Source organism: Cydia splendana, chromosome 2, assembly GCF_910591565.1.
Source record: "Cydia splendana chromosome 2, ilCydSple1.2, whole genome shotgun sequence".
NCBI classification, from domain to species: Eukaryota; Metazoa; Arthropoda; class Insecta; order Lepidoptera; family Tortricidae; genus Cydia; species Cydia splendana.
The window spans coordinates 688,430-702,071 of NC_085961.1; the positions used below are offsets into that span (position 1 = coordinate 688,430).

Sequence of the window (13,642 nt, forward strand, 5' to 3'; positions counted from 1 at the left end):
GGTGAACTTTGATAAAAGGTCACGGAGTTTGGCACGAATTCCGATTGTGCAGTGTTTGTGCGTGAGATGTTTTTTATCTTAATTATTTTAACATTATTTTTTAAGTAGGTCCAAAACTTGGATTTGGGAACAGGCTAATGATTTTGATGCATATTAAAAAATAAAGTACCTAAGGTACAGTCAGCAATACTAACCTATATAGCACCTTTGCATACAAATTTAAATGCAGGGGAGGGGGGTTCCTTTTCTCTGCAGGTGATTGTACATTGGGATGACTTCAAAAGCGAGGTAATTTTGAAAATGACAATTCGCTACACTTACCTTATTTCGCTATTGTGTTGCTGTTGCTACAGTACAAAGTGCCTCTAGTTTATTTATTAGATACGAATAGGTATTTGCTATTTTCAAAATTAACCCGCTTTCGAAGTTACCCCAATGTACCTACTAGATAACTACTTACCTACGTTTAGCTTTCCGACAGGAAAATATTTTGATGCCTAGTTATTTGTGTAAATGGTCCAGCTGAAATTAGCTCGTTTGCCAATGTTGAAAAATAATACATCAAATTTTACAACGACTGAGTAATTTCTAAAAGCACTATGTTATTCAATAACAAGACCTGATTTTCACCAAACAGCTGTTTCTGAGAAAAAAATATTTACATAAAACCATGAGCAACATAAACAGTTTTAGGAATGCCAGAATTTAATTGTAAACAGATAAGATATTTAATTATATGGAATCCTAAGCTATGACTCATGAATAAATCGTTGTTAACTCATATGAGCTCAATTGAGCTCATTAAATTCGACGCTGGAAAGTCTAGGGCATAAAACGGAAGATGCTACAGAAAAAACCGGGCAAGTGCGAGTCGGACACGAAGGGTTCCGAACAAAAATATATATATATATATATATCTATAAAACGGTCACCCATCCAAGTAACGACCCCGCCCGACGTTGCTTAACTTCGGCCAAAAATCACGTTTGTTGTATGGGAGCCCCAGTTAAATCTTTATTTTATTCTGTTTTTAGTATTTGTTGTTATAGCGGTAACAGAAATACATCATCTGTGAAAATTTCAGCTCTCTAGCTATCACAGATCACGAGATACAGCCTGAGGGGCTATTACCGCGAAAACCGAAATTCGCAAATGGCGGGGATCTTTCTCTTTTACTCCAATGAAGGCGTAATTAGAGTGACAGAGAAAAATGCCCGCAATTTGCGAACTTCGATTTTCGCGTTTATAGCCCTGGTGACAGACGGACGGACGGACGGACGGACGGACAGCGGAGTCTTAGTAATAGGGTCCCGTTTTACCCTTTGGGTACGAAACCGACGCAAATCTCTTATCTCGTCCGAAAGGCGTTAAGAAATTTGCTTCTTTAGGTATTGTTGTTAGTAGCAAATCCATAATGCGCTTGAAATGGACTTACGAGGTTTTCGATTTTAACCGATGCTATAAATAGATTGTGTTTTGACTAGATTATTAATTTCTAGAGCAATAGATATTATGTTGAGAATATCTAGGTATTGAGATTTTATTTTCGTGTTTACTACCTGATTCGCAGGAAAAACTAATTGTTATACAAGTATTTGCGAGGTCACCTACTTGACTTTGAAGGCATGACATCACCAAGATAGACATTATGTCAATATCTACACTTCATATGTCTAGGAGCTTAATTCACTCCAAAAGTCTTTGACATATCTCTGATATGATGTAGATAGAGTAGGTAGCAGAAGGTGCTGGATCTAAAATACGGCGTTGCGTGAACAAGAGATTTCCTTTGGCAGGATTGGTCCTTAGGACCCAAGGATGGATTTAAGAAGTGGAGCCACCGAGATTTTTGATGTAAATTTTTAGGGGTGGGGCTCTCAACTTAATCTTGATATCTAGGTACCATTCCGAAGTAAAAACACATAAAATATAAAAAAATACTTTTTTTTTAAATTCCTCTTCACACCTAAACCGCTAAACCAATTTAGTTAAAATTTGCTACAGAGATAGTTTGAGTCTCAGGGAATAACATAGCATACTTTTAATCTCAAAAATCATCCCTTAAGGGTGTGAAAAGGGAGGTGGAAATTTGTATGGGGATCCAATAACTGCTGACCGATTAGATTTGAGTCCCGGGGAAGAACATAGGATAGGTTTTATTAAAAAAAAATGTCTTAAAAGTGAAAAGGAAGTGTAAGATTGTATGGGGAATCAATAACGGCTGAACCGATTTAGATGAAATCTATGTCTACATCTTTGATTTAGTTGAAAATGATACTAAACTTGACATAGAACCTATACTTAAAAAAAATATTAACTTCAGACGTCACCGACCCTTAAAACCCCCCCACCCCCACCTGCATCAAAAATCTGGGTGGCTCCACTTCTTAAATACATTTAAGGAACACAAAGATTAAATCAGCCAAAGGAAATCTCTTATTCAGTGAACGCCGTAGTTGACCTTTTTATGGCTTGAGCACACTCCACTAAGGTACCTACTCGGAAATCAAGACTTATCAGTTATTTAAATAAAAACATATTATACCTATAGTTATCAAACCGTTGTAGTTGAAATAGACAAAAACTGCAAGTAGGGAACCAGTTTTATTTATAAATACCCGAAAGTAAATACATCTAATGTGCACTCACTTTATTTATTATCTAAAAGTATTAAATCAATGTGGAATCATTTTAATTTTGAACCTATGGCGATTCTGAAAAAGTTGAAATTGGAATGCATGTGAAGCGTCAGTGCATAAGGTTGGTCAATTTCATAAGCTCCTACGAAGTTTCAATATGAAATCTAAAATGAACTTTATTGCTAATAGTCATACGATAGTTATTTGTTAAATTGTAATCAGATAGCATGTTCTGTTTCCAAATTCTATTGCTTTGTTTGGTGCTAATATTTTATCTTAATTCATAAGGTCATATATGATGTCAGTGTGAATTATAATTTTGAACCTAATATCTGGGGGTCAAGGTTTGTTGTTGAGTGTGTGATGGTAAAATGTATTCGCGAATAAATTCTGTCGAATTGATCTGTCATTTGAAATTATTAGCATTCACGTGTCAATAAACCGGGTTGCTGCTGTCACGCATTGCGATTTTTAAATTAGGAGTTTCTTTAGAATGTATTTTTATTTAGGTAGTAGAGTAAGTGGGCCAGATTTACAAAATGACTTAAATACACCTTCATTGTTCAGGGAGAAAAATCGTGTGTAAATCATTTTGAACACCTGGCCTGCTCAGCTTCTGCTGCTGATTGTACCCAGCCCTGGCAGTCGGAATATTTTATTCCATGTTTGGTTAGAATCGGTTTACATACTAGCTAGACATATTCTATAGTGTATCTATTTAATTTTAGTCACAATAAAGATGATAAGCATGGTATCCTAAATGTGTTTGTGGGTAAAACCCGGACAGCAAAGTGTACGAGCTCCAAACTAGGACAATCCGAAGAAACCCGGACGGATGGCAGCCCTGTGATAACCTCTCAATCGTTTAGTATATCAGGAGGCAAACAGCATCAATCACAGGGCGTGGTGTCTCTCAACCGCACCGAGCTGTGAAATTGATTAGACATGCGGCTAACGGGGCGCGCTTCAGAGCTGCTTGCTATTCCAGTCTGCCCCACGCCTCGACACAGAAACGTCCTACAGTACCTAACTGTTTACTCTCGTCTCTTTACGACCAGTTTGCTCCTTGCGAAAGACACTATCTAATCTCCACTAATAAACCAAAGGACAAGTTTATCACAAAAATTTGAGCAACAAGCAAACAAGCGGCGAAAGAATTCACTGTGCGTAGGGCTTCTAAAAACGTTATCGCATCCTGATATAAAACACAATAACAACAGTTCTCGAGTCAGTCAACAACGGTGCCTTCTCTGCAGCGGTCAAAAATGAGACGCGCCGTTTTTTTGTTAACTTTTTGCTGTTACTCGTTAGCGAAGAACTGCGATGAGAGATCCGTTACCGCGTACTACAAAAAGCCTATCTATGAGTTCTCAACCGGGCTTTTAGATAGAGTTTCCCAAGAAACTGATGGCCATTTCGTCTGTTCACCGATAAATTCGTGGCTGCAGCTCGTGAACCTCGCCCAAGGCGCCCATGGAGCTACTCTTAAGCAGATCTGGAAGGTGACCGGTCATGGGAAGCCCTGTATGCAACGGACTTTGAGAAAAACCCTCAACAGCTTATACGGGGAAGTTAAGGACTATAAAAGCCAAAGTTTAGTGATAGTGGATAAATATTTAGCAGTGAAAAATAATTTTAAAAGAAGAGTTGAAAAATCAAAAACAGTAAAAGTGGCATCGCTAGACAGGGATACTCCTTATGAGTCTGCAGATCAAGCCAGTGAGATTATAGAAAGAGCTACTGGTGTCGGGAATAGTATAGACCCATTCGAGTTTAGGCTGACTTCTCTGATGTTGGCTGATGTGGCAACATTCAAAGCTGCTTGGCGGCAACCATTCGATCCTGGATTCACCGCTCGAGAGCCTTTCTATCACGGAAGCGTAAAAGTGGGCGAAGTCAATATGATGTCCAGCATAGGATACTTCAACTACATTAACTTGACAGCCATTAATGCCGAAGTTTTAGAACTGCCATGCATTGACGAAAGGCGTTCTATGCTCATATTTCTGCCCACAAATGGGACTATCAAAGATTTATTTTTCCACATGAAACGAATAAGGATAGCGACCATCTTCAACCTTTTTAAGAAATCCAAAAGCAAACTAGTCGTCTTAAGATTGCCTAGATTTAAGATAAGCAGTGAAATAGTGAACTTACCGGAACTGATCAGTGATATGGGTGTGAAGTATATTTTCAAGTGTAACGGTAACCTTAAGGGTATAAGTGATTTTCCGATACGAGTGAATAGAATGAAGCAAGTGGTGGAGATTGAGGTGACGGAGGAGGGTGTGGCGGCTGAGATAGTTCAAAATCTAATTAATCCGGAAGTGGAACCGATTAAGTTTGAGGTGGATAGACCGTTTGCCTTTATGTTGGTAGATAAACCGACAGAAATCGTATTATTTGCTGGAGTATACTCTATCCCTTCAGTGTTCTAATTATACATAGTTGTTTATGTGACTGCTACATAATGAAAGTTTAATAAAAACATCACAAGGCAGTTTTAATGTCTAATTAATCTAATTATGTACAGTTACATACACTGCTTTATCTATACACATGTTATAAGCTCTCTATAATGCATTATGGAATCGCATGTTACGACCACCATTACGGCATTTTGATCACACAGTTTGCGATTTACATAAATTAATTTCGAATAAAACGTCATTTCGACTGATACTAGAAATGAGGTCAAATCAAATTCCTTTGATTTTCAGAGATGCTCTAAATTTTTAATGTCATTAGCAGACATCGTTAATATTATAGCATTTTCGGTGCAGCGGAGTGGTGTTAAGGGAATTGGTATAAATAATTTCAACCCTAATGATTATTTAGCGTTAATTACGATAATATTAACCTTAATATACCTACCATTTCATTTGGAATTATCTATACCAATTCCGTTAACACCACTCCGCTGCACCAAAAATGCTATGAAATTTACAATATCTGGTCATTAGTCATTATTTATTGATATCGACGTTATTATTACGCAAAACATATTCACAGATAAATTTATTGCAATAAAACAGTTAATCTTTATGCTGGCCGAAATTTGCGGTTTTCGAACGCATTATAGAAGGTTTATGATATGTGTGTAGATAAAATAATTTAAGTGTGACTTTCGAGTGTGTTACAATGGAACGTTAATTTCCTAGTCGTGTGTAGTGAAGCAAATGTCGTGTTCCGACACTACAAGGTCTTTGTAATGACCTAAAAGTTTATTACTTACTAAGTTAGTATTCAGGTGTTGTTTTTAGGTTACAACTTTACCTTGAGTATTTGCTTGTGAATCTCTATGTTAAATGTGTTTAATTACGGTGCAGAATAGACATAACCAACTAGGTAAGGTACATTCGGGTAATTCCAAAGGTAAAGAAAATACTAAATTGGCGGATAACTTCGAAAAAAGACTCTTATTACGGAACACGAGTGAAAAATTATTTTCGGGATTACCCAATTCTGAAATTACCCGAATACACCAGAAAATTTAGCATTTTTATCATTAGGCACTTTTCTTAGTCTAGGGCTGTTATTCTATTAGAGAGCCGATTTTTTTATTTGCTGACATTTCTTTTCTTACGTATGTACCTATGACATTTGGCTGGCTTAAAGAAAATAATTTTGATCGATTTATGATAGAAAATATTGTGGTAGGTACCTACCTATATTTATATTACCTTGGCTAACATCACCTGATCAAATAAATTCCTTATTAGTAAGTAAATAAGTCACTACATGCTACCAACGCTTATATAGTTTAAGTAATTTTAGTTACAATAACGCTTATTTGTTATAGATTTATTTTTCACACTTTAAACTCTCGCGTTTTGTACACATATTTAATTACACAAACGGGTCTACCGAACAAACAACAACAAACAAAACAAACAACAAACAACAAAATGAAACAATGAAATTATATCGCGGTAGACCCGTTTGTGTAATTAAATATGTGATTTATTTTTCGTAAAGTTCGAAATAAAAGAAATGTAGTTAAATTGTTTTATTTTCTTTGCTCTATCTCTCATCCAACTCGGCTTACCACGGTTGCGTCTTCAGCAACATACTGCTTCGGAGTAGAATTATAGGTAGGTACAGTCACCTGCAATAGTATGTTACACAACGAAGGCCGCAGAAATATCTGACACAGTCTTATTTGTAGAGCCATAAGAGCGTGTCATATATTTTTGCGGCCTTCGAAGAGTAACATATTATTGCAGGTGAATGTACCAAAGAGATATTTCCAAAGATGCCAAATTTCTATAGGTATAATTCTAAGAAATTTTAATTTAGCAAACAATGAAAACATGTCAAGAGCTAATAAATACAGGCTGTATTTGATATTACTTCTGCTTGTCTTAATAAAATGAGATAGATATAAGTATAATACCTATTATTAATGACACTTTTTTGAAAAATTCCCACAAGAATCTTTCTCAATGGAAACTTGAAATTTCAGAAACATCCAAGAATGTTCCTGCATGTTTGAGAATGTTCTTCATCTTGAATTAATCTAAAGGAAAGCAAAACATAACATTTTAAACTGAAGTGAGGCCATTTTAATTTTTGTTAAAAGTTCTAAATACTAGTAATTAAATAAAAAACGCATAATCAGATACTACTCGTATAATTACGCAAATAAAAGACTACTACGACAGAAGTATGTGATTATGTTAAACATGTTATTCAGATTCAGACAAATATACATATTAATAGTGTGCGTTGCTGGTAATCAAATAGACATAAACCTGATGACTGATGTCAGCGACACTTATAATTCATTTTGAATATCAATAGTCGAGTATCAGTGAGTACATATTAGAGAGTTGATTGTAATAGAGTGGTAAAGACTAAGAAAAAAATGTGCCCCTTAGTGTGACATTCAAAACAGATGGCGTTGTACTGAGCCAATTGCGAGAACAATCTCTATATATCAAAAAGTGTCCGCTAAAAAACCTTAAATAGGTGGCGCCACAATACTTACCTAGAATATTAGATAAAAAATTCAAATCATCACAGAGCACTTTAGTCCGTCAATAACGGCTACTCTGGCGCTACACGCAGATTTGGAACTGTTATTTGTAGCTGACAGCTGGACACTTTTGCAAATGTCCTCCGATAAAAGAGTTTTCTCCTTACCTCTACCCTCCATAGTTTTGCGGTCACTGAATTGTCAAACGTCAACATTTGACAATAAGAGTTACCGCAAAATGTATGGAGCTGTACAGCGCCATCTCGTTTACCTGCCACGAAATTGTCTTGGATTTTACGCATCTTACTCAATCGATGTATCTTTGATGAGTATTAACGCAAAGAATGGCCGCACCCAACCCATTACGTCTCCTGGGTCAAGCTCAAGATCTATACATATATACAATACGTATATGTACATATAAAAAACTGGGCTCATGCTTGTAGTAGGTATCGAACGTTTTTTTATGATTTAGGAGGCAAACAAGAAGACGAATTGCCTGATTTACCGTCCCCGTCGCCCATTGCCGGCCTTTAAGATGGAGTATATAGGTATTCTCTTTTCTTGAAGGTTGAGGATTGAAATAACGCGGGTGACAGTCCATTCCAATTAATAGCTAAAAATCAAATGTGATAGCCCCCCTCACTCTTATTCTCCATCTTCATTATCCTCATTACTTCTGTATTTAAAGGCTCTCAAACAGCAACACTCTTAACTGACCATCGGTAGGCTTTATGTCATTTGTAATAAGGTTTACGAACTGTCAGTTAACAGTGTGAGCGAAGGTACCTATGCAGACGATCTGCAATTGTACGCCCTGGTAGACCTGGGTACAGACTGATGACCTGGCTCACATCGCCGACTGGTCCCGTAATTTTGGCATCTCTGCTAGCCCTTCAAAGTGTCAGGCCATCACTGTAGGGAGCTCGCGTGAACTCATCAAGTTGGAAGCTGTTCCAGTCGCACCGATCGTGTATGATGGCTCGGTCTTTAACCAGGCCCCGTAGACATCATGCTAATCGAACGCTACGTAGCGAACGAAACGTAACTGTCACACTAATATGGAAGAGTGATAGAGAGACACAGCGATTCGATGGCGAAGCGCAAGCGATCTTCACCTTGGCTAGGCCGCCAGGTGAAGGGTCTCGGCCTTATTATCGACAAGAACCTTTCTTGGGATCCTCAAATATAGGTTTTTTAAGCATGTCTTGCTGGTGAGTTCCAAGAAGTTGCTGGTACAGGCCTTGATTGTGTCAGTAACAGACTATGCTGATTATATGCACTAACCAACATTTCCCAGGCTGCTCTAAACAGGTTCAACCGTACGAGATATTTTTATGGCCGTTTTTTCTGGACCGCAGAATTGCGGGCTGAGATCACGGTTCAAGAATGCATTCTCGTTACTTGTCTGACTTTATTGCGATAGGTACCATTGTGCCAATTAGACCATTTAACGACCTTATTGCAATGAGGTAAGCTTTAAATATGGTCAGTTATTAGTGCTGTTGGTACTAAGGCCAGGCCTCGTCACGGCTCATAAAAGTCTACCTATTGTTCACGGCTATTCACCAATCACTCCACTTTATCTGAACCAATTCAATGTTGTACCGTCGCCCACACTGTTAACTGTACATCGGTGGACCTTATTTTTGTAATAAGGTCCACCGATGTACAGTTAGGAGTGTTGCTGTTTGTACCTACTGTAATTACACTGAATTATTATTAAAAGGTCTTAAAATATACACTATTATACAGGATGATTCAGGAGACGTGAGCAGGACTAACACTGCGCATATCGTTAATTATAAGCAACTGTTTCGTATCAGTATTAGTGAGGTTAACGTTAATTTTCTAGTCGTGTTGAAAAAAAAAAATTTTTTTTTTTACGACATGCATGGTCACCCTAAAATTAGAATACTTAACTACCGATATTCTGTGTCAAATTGAATGTCATCACTGTCATCACGGTCTGGTTACTTTTGAAAACTCGTATCTCACTCAAGTTTGACAGTTTATTTTCTTCGTACTCAAAATGCCATTACGGTTAAAGAGGTTTTATGTTTATTAATTAGGTCCTGTAGGGTGACCATGATTGTTGAGAATTAAATTTGCTCTCACCAAAAAGTTAAAAAATAGGAAAAACGGTGGTTGTTTCTCCTAAATACGACGGTGATCGATCAATTATCAGTTACTGAGTGTGCAGGATTAGTCCTGCTCACGTCTCATGAATCATCCTGTATACCTTTTAGGGTGCACGAAGCACGAAGCTGATTGTGTTATGTGTAAGTAAAGATGTACCTAAATATGGTTTTTGTCCCAAAACTCAGGTACTAGAAAATCCGACCGTCTGAGACCTGTGTGGCTACCACCGTGCAGTTTGGCACTGACATATATATAAACGCTATCCAGAACGTAACTTACTTTCTATGCGTCTCGCTCGTACTCGCATATTAGTGTATACAGAAAGTAAATTATGTAGACGTTAGCGTATGTAGACGTTAGCGTATGTATATAGACGTTAGCGTATATGTCCGTTTTCTCACTATCAGTGACTCATGGTACGGCCTCTGTAGAAGATGAACGAGTTAATTTAACGTTCTGTGAACAGACAGGCATTGAACCGTATCGCAGTCGATCAGATGGAGAATTGGCAGTATTGCCAATATTGGATTCATTACATGACAAAAGCTTTTTTTGCGTGAGTAAAACACGAATTCAACTGATTCCTTACATGTTTCTGCGTTCTGTGTCGGATTCTGGATTGGATGATATCTATTTTATTAGATTATCTGGCTGTCTTGGAGAGGAACATAACATCGCTTGGAAGCCTATGCCGAATAAGTATATTATCTATACATATATAGTGTCACAATTGAGCTGAATGTGGAGTCTTCCACACTCTGCCATGACTAAGGGTCGGTTGCACCAAACTGTTCGTATCGTTAAGAGTTCGTTAAATTTTTATGTATGGAAAGTTTCATAGTAAAGAGCCGGGGCGCGCCGGCTGACGTTGATCAGTCTGTCAAATGTAGTTGGTGCAACTGGCCCTTAGTCTGTGCAGAGTTTGCTTGGTACGAGTATGACTCTTATTTATTTTTTCTCGATTATAATGCTTAATTTGCACACATTGTAGACAGTAGGTACCTTCCGCTGTATAGTGATCCTATAACATGATAAAAGCGGGTTGGTTTCCGGGCGAGAAAATAACGGGCTTCACCTTAAAGGTGCCCACCCCAAAGGTCCGTCAGACGGTATCGGCCTGTCAGTTAGAACCAAATTTTGACAGTTCTGAACAACTGACAGGCCGATACCGTCCGGCGGACTGTTAATCTTTTCGTTGACTTGTTTCTGACCACTCTGTATGTTTGTCTTTTATCAAATAAATAAAAAAAAGTCGAGTGCTGTAGGATGTCTTTCTAGCTGTAAGTAGGTTATAAAGTTATAATTCACACGAGAAAAATTAAAAACTCTCCCCATACAAAAACCTCCACTCCATCACATTTTTTGGAGATAAAAAACAAGACCACAAAAAGAATTTTGACTCAACCAATAGAACTTTTTGCTTCTTAAGGCCATTGGCACTATTTTTTTGTGTTCGGTATGACTGACAAAACATAACGTTCTTTAGTTACCTAATACGCCCCACAATTAACGGGTCTGCTTTTGAATGTGCGAGACATTAGAACCCGTGCTTTGGGACACATTCGTTATATAAATGCGCCGTGTAAATGCGAAAATAACTGTCTGTCTAAACCTCTAAGCTTAAAAACTGCTGAATCGATTTGGTGACGGACATAGGTAGTTTTTAGGGTTCCGTACCCAAAGGGTGAAAACTCCTTTCTGGGCATCCACTGTTTAGAGTTTTAGAGGAACCTCGAGACGAGAGAAGAAGAAGAAGGGTAAAAACTCCGCTGTCCGCTGTCCGTCTGTCCGTCTATCTGTCTGTCTGTCTGTCACCAGGCTGTATCTCATGAACCGTGATATGCATTTGAAATTTTCACAGATGATGTATTTCTGTTGCCGCTATAACAACAAATACTAAAAACAGAATGTAATAAATATTTAAGGGCTCCCATACAACAAACGTGATTTTTTTGCGTAATGGTACGGAACCCTTCGTGCGCGAGCCCGACTCGCACTTGGCCGGTTTTTTTATATACACACACTTTACACTCGTTTACTATGTACAACTTTACTACTGAGCGTAATTATGTAGTAACGTACATATAATATAGATGCATACAAAGGCCATTGATTTACATATTTTACATAGACTGCTCTATAATCTCCGGTTACATAGTACCATTGACATAGATATCAAGGGACTGGCTTTACGGACAATACATAATAATGAGGCATGACAGGGGCCAGTACAGCGGTGTGACACCGGTACAACGCGATTGGTTGATGAGTTCGCATCACGCGCGCGATCGGTTGACGAGTTCGCATCACGCGCGCTATTGGTCGCAACTAGTTGCGTTAGACTGCACGATTGGCTGGAATTCGTGAGTCACACCGCTAAACAAGTACCATTTTTAGTGCCCATAAGGCCAGTCCATAGATATATATACGTTAATGCATAGTACGCTATAATTAAATGTGTCAGACATCTTGGTATCGAAGCGAATCAATCTGCATGCTCAAGATGTAGTAAATGAGTAATTGTTTTAAGTAGTCTTCGAATTGTGAATCACAAGTCTAATGCCGGCTGTACACACTCGTCGAGATACACCGAGACATGTTTCGGGGCATCATCTGTGAAAAATTCATCTGCCTAGCTATCACGGTTCATGAGATACAGCCTGGTGACAGACAGACACACAGACGGACAGACAGACGGACAGCGGAGTCTTAGTAATAGGATCCCGTTTTTACCCTTTGGGTACGGAACCCTATAAATACATTTTGACATAGTCCGCGAGATCTACAGCTCACAAAGCCACTTATCTTAGTCAAAAAGAAGTATAAAAAAAGAATGTCCATTTGGGACTATACCTACACATAGAGAGCGATTCGAACTCTATAATCTTGTCATGAAATGGTTATATATGGGTATATTCACTACCGTTTCCCAAGAAATAACTGTCTGAATACTCTGAATAGGCCTCATAGCATTTGTAGACCCTTTTGTGTTTTATTTTATGGTATTATTGTGTTTTAGTTTATTGTAGTATTTATTTTATGTGTCTTAAATTATATACCTTTTATATCGTTACTTAATCTTATTGTATTGATCTATGTAGGCATGACGGTATAAAATAAAATACATTTTATAATGGTAACTTCATTTAATAGTATCAATACTTGTAAAATATACAATTGCCTTACGATTAGTATCACAGTAGTAGCCTCTAGATAACCTCCTAAGGCCCAGCCATATAAATGAAAAATCCAGAATTTGCCACTGAAATTTGAACCTTTAGTTCAGGGAGTAGAGTTGATTTTGGTTTTGTTTGAAAATTGAACGAAACAAAACAAATGCGATTCTGTTCCAATTGAATATGACTTAAATTTCATCAAACTGAATAAGTACTATATGTAGGACCTTGGGCCTTAGGAGGATAAAACAATTATATAAAAATAAACACATTACCATCCTTTCCATCGCGCAGTTGGGTAATAAGAAATTACGTCCCTCATATCCCGTTTTAATTTAAATTATTACTATAAGTAAAAAACTTAACCTGACTGTACGTAAGACACATCTTTAATTATAATCTGAATGACATACTTATATGTAATTAATAATTATAAACGTAAATAACATAGTTAATAGGTCTTTGCTTATATTTTAAACTTTTGAGATATGCTTATATTTTTAATGAGTTTTTCCTACTGGTACTTCCACGGTTATATTGTGTTATACAATAATATTGTTATACTCATGATACATTGTGTTATACAATAATATTGTTATACTCATGATACATTGTGTTATACAATAATATTGTTATACTCATGATACATTGTCTTATATGTATATGTATATGTATAACGTAGTGTAACTCAAGAATATATTTTTTAA

General features: G+C 37.3%; 1 protein-coding gene across 1 annotated transcript; it reads left to right on the forward strand.

Annotated features, from left to right (window-relative positions):
* The first annotated feature begins 3,462 nt into the window (after positions 1-3,462).
* Positions 3,463-5,252, forward strand: LOC134801503 (ovalbumin-related protein X-like). Its single transcript, XM_063774116.1, has one exon. The coding sequence runs from the start codon at positions 3,905-3,907 to the stop codon at positions 5,075-5,077; it is 1,173 nt and encodes a 390-aa protein (XP_063630186.1). The 5' UTR covers positions 3,463-3,904; the 3' UTR covers positions 5,078-5,252.
* The last annotated feature ends 8,390 nt before the right edge of the window (positions 5,253-13,642 follow it).